Source organism: Carex rostrata, chromosome 28, assembly GCF_964058835.1.
Source record: "Carex rostrata chromosome 28, lpCarRost1.2, whole genome shotgun sequence".
Lineage (NCBI taxonomy): Eukaryota > Viridiplantae > Streptophyta > Magnoliopsida > Poales > Cyperaceae > Carex > Carex rostrata.
The window spans coordinates 1,519,871-1,535,158 of NC_135945.1; the positions used below are offsets into that span (position 1 = coordinate 1,519,871).

The window sequence follows — 15,288 nt, forward strand, 5'->3', positions numbered from 1 at the left end:
TTTATATAATTAGTGTCGGGTATTTATAAACAGCCGAAACTAATGTATTAGTGTCGGCTATTTATAAACAACCGATACTAATACTTAACAATTAGTGCCTGCTCTTTATAAACAGCCGACACTAATACATTAGTGTCGCCTTTTTATAAACAGCTGACACTAAAGCTAAAAAAATTTCATTTTAAGTTCTGCGCACCTCTTTCAAACGCACGCCTAGGGTTTAAAACATCTCCTTCGCTTCACGCTTCTCTCTGATCTGATCTTCTCAAACTGAGCCGCTTCTAGGCGAATACCAGAAGATGTAATGCAATATGGTCCTGCGCATGCTTCACGAAAAGGGGTGTAACTTTTGATCCGTCCGTCGGATCGGGCTGAAATTTTGACAGGAACTCCACAGCCCAAAATCGGATCAGAAACCAATCTATGATTTGTTTCACCATTTTGCGGGCTCAGATTCGCGATCCGAGTCTTCCTTCATGGACTTTTGGTATAGTCTTTATAATTTTAGAGTTTTTAGGGTCTTTTATGTATCTTTTATGTATTTTCTGTTTTAGGGTTTGTATGATATTTTATTTAGGGTCTTTTATGTATCTTTTATGTATTTTTCTGTTTTAGGGTTTGTATGATAACAATAAATGAGCAATTTTGATGATATTTTATTTAGTGAGTGTTATTTGTAAATTATGATGAATTATTTGATATCTTTGTTTTATATATAGTTCAGCAAAAATATATGAGCATTCCAGAACAAAAATTTTCATTTTTAGAATTTTCTATGATTTATAGTGAATTTTTGAAATTTATTTTTTTTAAAAAAAAAACATTAGTGTCGGCTATTTATTAAAAAGTCAACACTAATAAGTATTAGTGTCGGCTATTTATTAAATGGCCGACACTAATAAGTATTAGTGTCGGCTTTTTAATAAGAGGAGGGTTCAAATGCCTCCGTGTTTTTGTGCCTCCATCATGCCTCCATCTCTCTCTATCATTTTCAAAGTTCAAACAGTCGATCCGAACCGCTCAACCTAACATCCATACTAAAATATGTTTGAAGACCAAATTTTATATTTTTAGGAATTTTTTTACTATTTTTTTAGATAGGTACAAAATCAGTAAATCTGAACCATCTAAAAACAGTATTTTTGTACCTATCTAAAAAAATTCCTAAAAATATAAAATTTGGTCTTCAAACATATTTTAGTATGGAGGTTAGGTTGAGCGGTTCGGATCGACTGTTTGAACTTTGAAAATGATAGAGAGAGATGGAGGCATGATGGAGGCACAAAAACACGGAGGCATTTGAACCCTCCTCTTTTAATAAATAGCCGACACTAATGGCTTACTTTTAGTGTCGGCTATTTACAAAGTATTAGTATCAGCCCGATTAGTGTCGCCTAATGTCCGACACTAATACCCATAAACAGCCGACACTAATTCCAAATTCTCCACTAGTGACAATACCCTTCTTCTTCTCTTCCACCTGCAATTGAAAACCACCGAGTCAACGAGTGCTCTTCCCGGTTGCCCAGAGAGCTGTGGGGGAATTGCCATCCCTTACCCTTTCGGCATTGGCACAAATTGTTCAAAGGAAGGCTTCGAGGTTAGTTGCAACACAACTAATTATGGTACCTCCACGCCTTACCTCGTCGGGAGATACCTTCAAGATATGTCTGGAATTCAGAGTTATTCAGCAATTCTGAATATAGATGTCACCTTGGGCCAGGCACGTATAAGCAGCCCTATATCCTCCCAGTGCTTCATCAACACGCCAAATGGTGTTGCCGTTGAGGAATCGTTTTATGATCGTTGGAGAATGGACTTTGGTGACACACCCTTCTGGATTAACACCGAGAAGAACAAATTTATAGTCACTGGGTGTAATGCACTTGCCATTCTCCTCATTGACATGAGTACTAATTTTTCAGTAGGCTGTCTTTCTTCGTGCGATAGCCAAAATACCGTGAACTATTATGGATCCTGTTCTGGAATTGGCTGTTGCCAGACAGCTCTCTCCAAAAGAACAACCTTGCTTTATGTTAACTTTAAGGACTATTTGAACAAATCAGATGTGTATGAGTTTAGTCCATGCACCAATGCTATGGTAACTGAGTACGCTACATTCAACTTCGAAGCCAGTTATGTCACCACTTACCAGCTGTATGGGGAAACAGTACCGATGGTGGTTAATTGGGCTTTAGGAAACACATTATGCGAAATAGCACAGTATGACAAAACCTCCTATGCATGCAGAAGCGATCACAGTGTTTGTTTAAACCCACCCGTTCCTCATTATGAAGGCAACATACAAGGATATCTCTGCAACTGCTCCCTGGGTTATGAAGGCAATCCTTACCTTGAAGGAGGCTGTCAAGGTCTCTCTCTGGTCCTCTAATTTCTCTCTTTTTATTTTTATGTAGGCATCTTATAAGATATTAATTGTGGTATATTCATGCAGACATCAACGAATGCGCCACCCAAAATCCATGCCCCAAGCCAGCAAAGTGTCACAATTTACAAGGAGGATATCGGTGCTCTGCTTGTCCTTTTGGCTGGTATAGCAAACAAAACAATCCCGGTCCAGGAGAATGTGATCTCAACGTGGCACTAGTTATAGGTACGTTATAATTACCTTAATTTTCAGGATTGACATGCATCAAGTTTCCCATGTTAGTTACAAATTTGGACTTCATAATTATTTTGCAAGATAAATAAAAAGGATGAGTTTCCAAATTTCTTCGTCTTGTTTTCACTTTGATAATTTTTTATAGTAAAAAGTTAACTTACATGTTAAAGAAAAATCATTAGATGTTATTTATATCATTTTGTCCACATATACATAAAAAATTGTCATTTGTTTTTATATAAATAAAGAAGTTGAAAAATAACATTAAAAAATTATACACATTACTGTATTTTAATTTGCAGGTTCTTATAACAATCAAAATAAAGTTTAAATGTCATTATATTTTACATGTGCATCGTGAAAAAAAATATATAAATCATATTTAATTATAGTGCTATTTTGTTATTTAAGATTAAAATTTTAAGTTATTAAAGTTTCTAAATATTGCCTATACTTAGTTTTAGACGGCAAATCCGACTAAATTGCATGAATTAATTTGTAACTTCAAAGAAAGAATAAATTGACTGAATTTTTATGCAAATAGTAAAAATTTGTCTATGTTAAAGTTACGACTTTCTGTATGAAACTTAGATGTAAAAGTGTAACCGCAAATAATTTATATACTGATTGATATCTTAAGGCAATAATAGTTTCTATAATTGCAAACTAGTGAGATATTTTTCTCTTGAACTTTAGCAGTCCCCACCAATTTTTTTTTTTTAAATTTGAAAAAAGTCTCCACAGAATAAAATCTTTCTGTTAAATGTTAGAAGTACTTCATAATATATATATCATACTTCTACGTTTTTTCTTAACAATGCGCTGAATAATCTAATTGTTGCTCTCAAAATAGCGCCTCTCCTCTAATAATTATTTGACAAAAACAAAGATGAATATTCTCAACGTCTGATAGAGAAAAAAAAAAAGCAAATAAGAACAACATATTAAAACGTTGATCATAAAATTACACAATTTAGAGTAAATGCAATACATTTCTTTTATAAAAAGATAGATCATATATAGATCAGCATAAACTACGAGACATATTTTATTATTTCATGCCAGTTGGGCTATTTTATTCTCTCTAATTTTAATATCAATATAATAAAAAATATTTATATATAAAAAATATTTATATATAAAAAATATTTATATATAAAAAATGTATAATGTCTACAACACAATAATTTGACTAATGCATTTTAAATAAAGCTACCACAGTATCTTTTTTTTTTTTCGTGCATACTAGCAACGGCTAAGCCAAAAGTCAATTTTTTCGTTGCTTTATCATTTTTTGGAGTCGGTACATATTTGGTCCGGGAAAGAAGAAATCTTTCTAAAGTAAAAGAGAAGTACTTTCAACAACACGGTGGATGGATTCTGTTGGAGAAGATTAAAGCAAACCAAGGGTTCGGATTTACAATCTTCATGAAGCAACAGCTAGAACACGCAACAAACAATTCTGGCAATGCAAATATTCTTGGACATGGAGGCCATGGCACTGTCTACAGAGGAAGTCTAAGAGATCAAACAGTTGCCATTAAAAAGTGTAAGATAATCGATGAGAGCAGAAAGAAAGAATTCGGAAAAGAGATGCTTATTCTTTCACAAATTAACCACAAGAATATTGTAAAAATACTAGGCTGGTGTTTAGAGGTTGAGGTTCCTATACTAGTATACGAATTCATCTCAAATGGTACTCTATATCATTATATCCATCACAAAAAGCCAGGATCACACATATCTCTCGCAACTCGTCTAAGGATTGCACATGAATCAGCAGAAGCACTTGCCTATTTGCACACTTCAGCATCTCCTCCAATTTTCCACAGAGATGTGAAGTCCGCAAATATTCTGTTGGATGAAAATTATATGGCAAAGGTGTCCGATTTTGGAGCCTCCATACTAGCTCCAACAGATGAGGTGCAATTTGTCACCATTGTGCAAGGAACGTGTGGGTATCTTGATCCAGAATACATGCAATCTTGCCAACTGACAGACAAGAGCAATGTGTATAGTTTCGGTGTGGTTCTTCTAGAGCTCCTAACCGGCAAGCCTGTCATTGATTTTGATGCAAAAGAAGAAGCACAGAGTCTTTTGTCTCTCTTCCTCTCTGCTATGGAAGAGAACAAAATGTCAGAGCTTCTAGATGATGAAATTAAACATGAAAATGATATGGAATTAATTAGTGCAGTTGCTGAGTTGGCTAAGGAATGTCTAAGAATGAAAGGGGAAGAGCAACCTATGATGAAGGACATAGCCGAAGAGCTTCATCGAATAAGCAAGCTTAAACAGCATCCTTGGGGACCAGAGTGGAATACTGAAGAAACAGAGACTCTGCTCAGCAAACAATCCCGTCAAGACAAAGAGATCGAGCATTCATGCAATTATTTCAACATAGACAAGGAAGCAGAGGAGAGCATTTCCATCGGTCATTAATTACCATTCATTTCTTCAAGTGTTGCCCTCATAATGATGCCTACATCTCTTGTCCTATTTATGTCAGTTGTATGTTTTATTTTCTCAATAATTTCTTAGTGCTATTACATTTCTTTTATGTTGTCATTTTGGTTTCCTGGATAGTATTATGTTGTTCAAAATAGCTTTCTCAAGGTATTCTTCTTTCATCAGTTTGTATAATCTTGTGAGCTTCCTTCTACAACTTTAATCGTAGTTGATTTCAAGATATGTAATTGGAAACATCCTTATAGAGACTAATTCTATGCTAATTACGACAGGTTAAAGTGCTTGCTTGTGACCCTTGCACAGAATTATCCTTGAACAAGAGAATATTAGACAGGAAGTACACAAAGGAGTAGATGGGCCTTCTTTCTACGAGCAGAAATGGCAACATCAAAAATCTCATTGTAGCTTGTCAGAACTGGCAACTTTATGGCTTTATCGGATAGTAATTACCTCCATATATATATTGTGTGCTCAACAAATTAACAACCAAATTCAAAGCCAATCTATGTCATTTACTGGCACTTTAAATTCTATACCCGCCATATGTTGTGCGCTTAACAAACAGATAACCAAGTGCTACGGTTATTAGATGTAAATGAGACGTGTTATCTTTTGGTTATCCATAAACCTCTAAGCCAATCTATGTCATTTACTGTCAAATAACATTCAAAGGTTACCATATAGAGAATAAAAATAAAGAGGGTCATAACTAGAAACTTGGACAAATCAAAATCTATATATAATTATCTGACAAATGGTTGGATAAGTCAACGCATGTTGTTTTGGCTTGTAAACTAGATCTATTTTTATCCTCTGTAAAAATAAAAGTAACAACTGTAGCTATTAAACCTGATTAAATTTAGATTCTATTTGAACAGATTAGATGGGCCATAAAATCCATTTTCCAGCACCTCAGCTATTGAAGAGAGCAAACTGTAAATTAGTTCACCAAAAAGATGACAAGGCGCAATCAGAGAGAACGGATTGTATAGACTCGAGAACTCAACAGCAAGTGTACAGAGTCTATATTCCTCTGTACCCACCAGGAGCCAATTAATAATAGCACATACGTTGGGTGATAAACTGGTACCATTAGCAGGGGTCACCTCTGCATCCAGCTTCTTGAAGAACGATGTTTGGTGGAAGTTTGTATTTATGAATGAGTCAATGTTGTGTTATAGATGGTGATTTTTTGATGCAGGAGCGCCTGAATGTTGTGTTGCAGAAAATCACTTTTTTTTAGATGGTCCAGAATTTTCAGATCAATTGGTCTTCTTCCTATCTTAAAAATAGTAAAAAAATTCTAAAAATATGAAATCCAGTCTGCAAGTATATATTTATATGTGATGATCATGTTGAACGGTTTTATTAGAATTTTGAAAATGAAAATATTGATCCTTATTACAGATCAATCTGTGTTATGCATAGTACCATAGAGTGGCCCAAAATAGGTGGGTTCGGCCCATGTTATAACTAATGAGAAGTTAGTCACTAATTGGTCTTGAAGCCTGCAACTTCTAAATTTTCGATTTTTTAGCTTTCCTAATTTTATTTTTGTAGTTCCACTGCCGCAGTCCGCATGTGATGTGATAATTATTTAATTAATTGACAGTGTGATATATTATATCCCACAGATTTACAACTCATCTATTAAACGGGAACGCTCACTGTTTGCAAACATCAACCTCATAATATTCTCATTGCTATTGAACTTCATCTCCCAAAACGACACCATTATGTTCTATTTAATTAGTAACATCAGTACCTCAAAAGTTGTGCTACAGACGATTCATCTCCCTGGCCTGTCTCTGGAACAACTCCCAATCATCAATATATTTTATTATAGATGTTAAATCACGTCTTCAATATAATTCATCCAGTATTAAGCTTGCCTGTATTATAGGAAACGTGCAAAGTTATAATTTTCACATGGACAAAAATGTATATATAACATTAGAAACATCTCCATAGTATATAAACATGTAAACAACCATCCAAAAGACACTAGTCCACCCTCCTCCAAAGCAATCAACAAACACAGTGGATAATCACTCTGATTAGAACTAACACTTACATTAAACGAGAAATAGAATTGATGTATTTTAAAATAACAAGTTTGGAATTTGAGGTTTAGTGTTTTCTCTTTTACAGTTTAACAATTGGCTTCTTGGATTTCTGGCTCGAAATTTCCAAATTGTATCTTAATTACATTATTTCTCTTAAAAGTTGTCTTGTCATTAAATTTTGTGCAGAAAGCAATTGCTGGCTTGAGTATAAATAAGAAAAAGAATAACAAAATTATTGTCTTATCTCGTCACAAAACGAACAGATCTAAATATAGGATTATGTATATCATTTACATCGGAATTTATGAAAAAGATTAACAAAAATTTATAGCAAAACTGATTTCATGAAATAGTGCTGGCCGGTTTATCTCATTTTTAAATTATCTGCGTGCAACATAGTGGTTCAAATCCATAGAATACTAAGTTGAAAACAAGAAATAGATCAAAATGCATCATATATACAATGCCGGAACAAGTAAATGCCACCACAATTACATATCACAAGATCAAAATGCATCATACAATGACGTCTCAATGCAGCAGTGTCATTAAATTATTCTATGATCTCAAATGTGCCCTTGACGAAGTCATAGTGGGCGCCAACCAGCTTGAGTGTTCCCTTCTTCCACTGTTCCATCACAAACGGATACGTCTTCAGGTTTTTTACTGATACTTTCACAGCTTCCTGAAATTTGTTGGCACTTCAGTGTTATTGGTGTTATTATTACCATCATTATTATTATTACAAAATGATGCAAGTGTTTCTTTTCACTCTTGTAGCATTTTTTTTAATCCCAAATCACACAGATTACACACACATATGGTTTTTGCTCTAGCTAACCAATGTTTAAGTAGTATCAGGCGCCACTGCCATCCATGCTGCAAAAATAACTTAAAATGGGACATCTGCTAATGCAAGTCATAATTCCACTTCATTTATGTACTTAATAATTTATTTATTTAACATATTTCTTTTCGGGTGGGACTGGATTAATCAACCAAGAAAAAAGAAAGTGGAAAAGTTTTGAAAGACAAATATGTTAGTACAATCTTGAACCTTTTCACAAATGGCGCATTGGTCATCCAAGGACTTGGTGCCGTGTTCATCTATAACCTTTTTTTTTGCAGGGCAGCCCATCTTCGCCCAATAACGAATCTCACTGTTTAGTTCAAAAATTGTAAGATGGAGAAGTTTTGTCAAAATTAAAATGACAACATTAGTATAAAGTACAAACAGTGCATCACTCAAGATGGACCAACATTTTCATAGATATTCAGTTAAGATGGAATTAGTTTTCTGATTGGCTATATATAATGCATTAATTAACTATATCTATGCACAATGTTTTTCAGTTGAAAATAAATTACTGAAGTTGTGAACAGATATTAAATCTAAAAAAATAATAGCAAATATGTAATTTGCATACAGACTTACGGGCTGTTGTTTCCATCATATCTGATGGTCATGAGCTTCTTAATTCCATCACACTTGGAATGTCCAATCACCACTATGTTCTCCACCTAAACAACTCAATGATGCTTAGAAACCCTCACACTAAAAAAATAGCTTGACACATCAATATATGAGTTGTGTCCACAGGTAATTATTGCATTATAGATATTTTACTTTTACATTCATTACAATCCAGAACATTGATTTTGTTTATCCATTGATTGGGTCTTCTAATTAAATTTGGACCAATTAGAAGTTCTACCATAACTATTAAAAACTAAAAAGTCTGTTATCAAGGAGGCATATTTGTTTTCCTTGGACTCTCTTATCAAGTTTTGATGCACTAATTAATGTATCAAATTATTTACTACTGTCAAATTAATTAATGTATCAAATTATTTTTACTTATTCCTTCTTCTTGATAAAAGCTAGCGTGGTGATCCAACTTGAAGGTCTTACCTTGAGGTGCAAAACAGCATACTCAATCGCAGACCCTTCACTGGTGTATATGTGCTGTATTCATACACAGAAATGACTAAATCAAATTTTACTGAAAGGAAACATATAATAATTTCATCATATTATATTTATTAAAATTTACTTTCTCAAAGGAAGGGACCAAGTTGGCAACACTGCGAAAAGTGAAGGCCTCACCAGGCTGGAACCCAAGCATGATTGTTGGGCAAGCACGCGAGTCCGAGCAGGCAAACAGCATAAACTGTCACACAAAAATGAAACAAATTGCATTGTTATTAAACAATTATTCGGTTGAGTGAGACATAAATTAGTGGTGCCATGTTTAATTCTCCTATTTTCCATTGAGGAAACTGTGGCAAGTTAAGTCTCCTGCACATAATTCTATTGGCAAAAGAAAGAAAAATTATGACAGATATTCAGTCGAAGAAGTGAGAGGCCAGTTAAAAAATACAGTTATTCTTGACACAAAACAAGAGCAAATTTAATCCCTACTCAGCAGAAATATATAGCAATTAGAGCTAGTTATGGGAATTGTGAAAGACAGCTGTTTTTAATGTAAATTTTTTTCATTGAAAATAATACAAATAGATACAGTCAAGATGTAAGAATTTTATATTGCTTCCTATTTCCAAAACGAGGGTCTAATTTGTAAAGGGAATTTTTTTTCATTGAAAATAATACAAATAGATACAGTCAAGAAGTAAGGATTTTATATTACTTCCTATTTCCTAAACGAGGGTCTAATTTGTTAAGGGAATTTTTTTTCTCCATCACATTTTCAAAAAAGAAACAGGGAAATATATTTTGAGAAAAGGGACTGGTTTGGCTAAGGCATCCATAATTATCTTGTGGAGTAATACAACGATGTTAAGGTGTGAAAACAATCGAAGATGGGGGTATGCTGTCAGTTTGGTAGCATTGTTTCACTGGGATTTCAAAATTTGACTAGGAACAGAGAGAAAAGTTGTGTTTACAATCAATTAATTACATCATATAATTGTAAGTTCGATAGATCTATGTGTGTTGATTTATTTTCATTAGCTTCCGTAAGTTGTGCATTTAGAAATATATTTGGTTCATTTTGAATCCTAGTTATAGTAATGATGTTCATTTTACTGCCCATAAATATTTATTCTATCCATCCTGAATAATGCAGCACTACAATATGAAACTGCTTGACTTTACCCTATATTTTTGTTCACTTTAAAAAATAATATTATAGTGTGCATTCAATAAAACATGTATTATGCAATACTTAAATGTGTAATATGATGCATTGTGCAATACTCAAATCCTGCATTATGATGCAAAAGCAGTTAGGTTTGTATTTTAAGAGCAATTCAAACAAGTTCCAAAATTTAAATTATTCCAATCATCAAATATGCATTATCATGCAAATGGAGTCATGTTTGTGGTTTAGAGCAATTCAAATAATGAGTTCCACAGTTCAAAACAACAAATAAACATTTCAAAAACTAGTTTGCCCTCTATGGATAAATGTGTATTTTGAATATTTCAAATGATGAGTAAAGAAATGAATTCAAGATACTTATCAACTACTGTATTAATCAAACGGAAATTAGTGTATATTTTGTAAAATGAGGAATTATTCAGGTGCGTAAAAAAATATTTAATCATGAAAAAATTTCAGGTGTGAGTTCAAAGAACTTGAAAAACAAACTACATAAATCATACCTTGGGCCGTTCTCCATTCTTGAGGGGACTGAACACATTTGGCTTCTTGCTGAAAAAATTCAGAAATTAGAAAGATCATAAACAAGTCATATAAAAATCTCAAAAGAATTACAGATAGAAAGAATACAAAATCAGCCTCCAAAAAGAAAGTATTTCATAAATGGAATATGTCAGTTATGCATATATACTCACTCGTACACCTCGGTCTTGAAATGCTTAAATCCGGTGATCAATCTCTCCACCGGATCCATCTCCTAACAGATTTCACAAAATTAAAATTCAAACTAATCAAATTCAACAATCCAACGAGATAAGATCAAAGAAGTTAATTGCAATCTTTAAAAGGGAGAAAAAAAGTAGAATAAAAACAAAATATATTGAAGTATTTAAGGAGATAACTATTTGAGTGAGGATATTATACTCTGACAATTGCTGTTCTAGAGGAGAAGTTACATAAAAGGGTTTTAAAGGGAACACAATCCTCTGCGGAGGTTTTACCTGCGGTGCTGTGCAGTGGTTTTGATCTGGTCCGTTCGTTTCGGATCGGACGGACTGGATTAAGGGTTCACCAAATTTTGAGTTTTTTTAAAATTCGGACAAGATCTGATCTGGTCCGTCCGATCCGAAACAAACGGCCAGATCAAAACCACCGCACAGCACCACAGGTAAAACCTCCGCAGAGGATACGCTCCCGGTTTTAAAGAGTTATCTGGGCCTTTTTACTAACAATTAATACCCATAATTGTTAAAAAGAAAATCCATTAATTATGGTTGTGAAATGAAGGAAATTAGATTCAAATCAAAGATTCCAATTTCTAATCTACCTTTATGCACACACGCATGTCGATGAGGCAAACATGGCTAAGCTAGTAAGCTTAATTGTAGATTAATAGAAAAAACAATAGATTTTGCGACAGCTGTTTACACTTTTCAGTTTTCAGTTCAACAATAATAATTTTACGTACCGTATAGTTGATCACATAAACTCCAAGTGCGTCAAGCAGTGATTCAGACCGTCCATGAAAACCAATAATTTTACCATTAATGGCTGAGAGTTCAAAAGGAATTCGTCCCTTCCGACCGAATGGCCCATAAGCTCCCAAATTTGTCTCAAATTCGAGTGATCGAACAACAAAAAATCCCTCAAAGGGACCCATGTGGCCTTTTACTGAGGTAATGTACTCCGATGGCTGAAGAGTGAACTACAAAAATCACATCATGAAACAAAATCATGCACTACCCTTTCGTCAGTTTCATCATTTATTGATGTAAAATAAAATATATATATATATATATATATGTTGCATTTTTTCAAATAGCAAGATAAACCAAAAATAATGGATCATAATATTACCTATAGTAATCATATTATAAATAGACAAGATAAATGATTTGACATGGTAATTAAATCCTATTAATACTGCACGATATGAGGATTCTCAAATCAACTGCTTATATACTGCTATGGCAGGTATTATCTATAGAAGTGCAAATGAATAAAGAAGGTTGTTGTACCTCTGTCAATTTTCCTCCTTTTCCGCCCCACCGGCCGGTGCTTTCCTCCCGACCATTGCGTAGAAAATGCACTGTAAGTGCATCAATGGCCCAACCATGTCGAACACTGACCTTAACAATGCGACAAATGCCAGTGATGTCCATATCTTTTGCTGAGCCACCAGCACCACCACATGGTCCTAACTTCTTTGAGACAATTGCTTTTCCTCTGGAAGCCTTCATTAAAGTCAATAACAATTTGGAAGATTATTAGTGAACTAGATATTATTTCTTTCTAATTGTTTTATATATGGACATTCGTTCATTTCATAACAAAACCAAAGTTGAGACCTTTGTATTAAGAAAAGGTAAATCCATACCATATATTTCTCAGGAAGATATTAATTATAAGCTGTGTTTCTGTTTTTCTTGATTGCTTGGGAGGAGGGTAGCCTAGTGGTTTCTGGATGATATATACCAGAGATGTTTCAAAAAGCTGGAATATGGTCAAATTTAAAACTGGAATGTATATAGTGGTTTCTCTTCAAATTGTGCTCTATTTTCAAGAAGTATCTAGTAAGATCTGTGTGAATTCACATCGCCTCAGGTTACCTGACAGAGGACAATTAGTATCGGATGGTTCTTTTAACCTGGCACGAATCTCAAAATGATCTCCATATAGTTAGTTTCAATTATTGCTCGAGTCAGGTACCTGAGATGCTAGCTAGATACGGATCCCTAAATATAATGATGATTGAGTGTTGTACCAGTAAAGTGCTTGTGGTTCCAATAAAAAGTTTTTCGTATCGGGAGATGAACCAGCCACAAATTGTTCCAATTAATATGAGATATGGCAACAATGACTGTGAAGATTTAAAAATAAAAAATGAGACAAGTTTTCTAGATTTATTGACTTAAATATATCCATTTTATTATTTATTAGAAAAAAAAATTACGTCTTCTAACTAATTAGTTTCTATGCACAAATGGCTCATTTCTATATACTTGAGAAAAAATAATGCTTGATATAAAATATTGGACCTGATATTAAAAAAATTAAGCGAGGTATTTTCAACACATACAAAATCGAGTACATGCATGAAGTAACGTTTTAAAATAGCTCAACTTAGAGACCTGGATAATTAATTAATTAAATATGAAGCCCTCGTTCTATAAAAAATAGTATAACAAATAGAATTGCATTGATCGTTAACGAACAAAATAATTTGATAATCTTAAAAAATTCAAATTAAACGATAAAATAATAAAACTCTAAAAACGCTCCGTTGCCTGTATCGATTGACAAGTACAAAACTTCATGGAATAATTGAATTGTCATTTGAAGTTTCATGAATATCGGCTAAATTAATAAATTATTATAATATAGCGAAACTTTTAATTAAAAAAGCATCTTAATGAAATATGGTCAAAGTGAATAGGAGAATGTAATGCCCAAGGGCTTGAATTTTTTTTATAAATCATAATTATCAAAAAAAAAAACAGATTTTTATGAAATCAATGTGATTACTTTTTTTTTACAAAAACCATAAGAATCAAACTGTCATTTCGGTCTCTTTTTTTTTTTCAGGAACCGAAATGTCATTTCGGTTCTAGCCGTTTTCACAAATTTGAGAAAAAAATACGTTAAATTGTAAAAATACTTAGAACCGAATTACCATTTCGGTTCAAAAAAAAAAAAAAATTCGGAACCGAATTGGCATTTCGGTTCTTATGATTTTTGTAAAAGGAAAAAATTAATAATATTGATTTTATAAAAATATGTTTTCTAATTATGATTTATAAAAAAAAACTCTTAAGGGCTTTTCTTCCAAAAAAAAAAAAGAAAAGAATAGGTGAATGTTGTATAGAGTGGTTTCTTTTCATTGGAACTAGAGGTTTGCTAAAATCTGTAACGGGTTACCCGAATCTGGTCCGCCCGTACCCGTTGCCCGGGGTCACCGTATCCGAGGCCGGGTATAAACGGGTACACGGGTACGGATATGAGACGGGCCGAACCCACCTTTTTTGAAAAAAAAACCCGCCCATACCCGTACCCGCCCGTTGTACCCACCGCCCATTACGGGCGTACCCGGCACCTGTGCCCGAACCCGTTTACCCGTTTTTTTTAAAAGAAAATTCGAATTTTTCAAAATTCCCCCCAAATTCAATTTTTTTCTCAGATTTTTTGTGACTGCACGTGTATATATATTCATGTATGAACTTATGGTACATATTTTTGAAAAATATTATTCAAATTAAAAATTAAAATTGTAAATGTATTCTTAATTATTTAGATAGGGCACGTATTAAATTTTGATAAATTTAAAAAACGTTAAGCCTTCTAGCAAATTATTTTTATTTTTAACCATTAAAATTCTAATAATTTTATGATGAGCTAACAATCAAATTCCAAATTGTTCAAATATGATACACGACGTCCTATCTAAATAATTGAAAACAAATTACAATTTAACTCTTGTAATTTGAATAATATTTTTCATATATATTTATCTTATATATAAAATAGAAAAAAAAACATAAAAAAAACCCGTACCGTACCCGAGGTACCCGTTATCACTACCCGAGACAGGCACGGGTATGAAACGGGTAGGGTACAGTTTTTAAAGTAAAACCCGCCTACCCGTACCCGTTCTACCCGAGTACTCGTCCTACCTGTTACCTGCCCTATCCGTTACCCATCCCGGATTTACCCGAAGTACCCGTACCCTACCCGAGAGCAAACCACTAATTGGAACTCTCTGATAAACAGTGTTTTAATATTCAGTCTATTCGTATTCGGTTGGAAACCGAATAGGAAATGAGTATTCGGTCCAATATTCGATTTTGAATATTCGGCCGAATATTCGGCCAAATATATTTTTCCGTATATTATCTATTCGGCCGAATATTTCCGAATAGAGAATAAGAATCCGAATAAGAACCGAATATTTCCGAATATGAACCGAATATTTCCGAATATGAACCGAATATTTCTGAATAAAGAATAAGAATCC

The 15,288-nt window shown here is 33.6% G+C and overlaps 1 protein-coding gene and 1 pseudogene across 1 annotated transcript in view; one reads left to right on the top strand and one right to left on the bottom strand.

Moving 5' to 3' along the window:
- LOC144545884 (uncharacterized) overlaps positions 1-15,288 on the bottom strand; it is a 60,978-nt gene that overhangs the window by 19,911 nt on the left and 25,779 nt on the right. Inside the window, exons 9-10 of the mRNA XM_078294459.1 lie at positions 11,746-11,982; positions 10,973-11,034 (exon numbers count right to left, since the gene is read on the bottom strand). Coding sequence (XP_078150585.1) covers positions 10,973-11,034; positions 11,746-11,982 — 299 coding nt within the window. The remainder of the gene's footprint in view (positions 1-10,972; positions 11,035-11,745; positions 11,983-15,288) is intronic.
- On the top strand, positions 3,908-5,203 carry LOC144545882 (wall-associated receptor kinase 3 pseudogene; annotated as a pseudogene).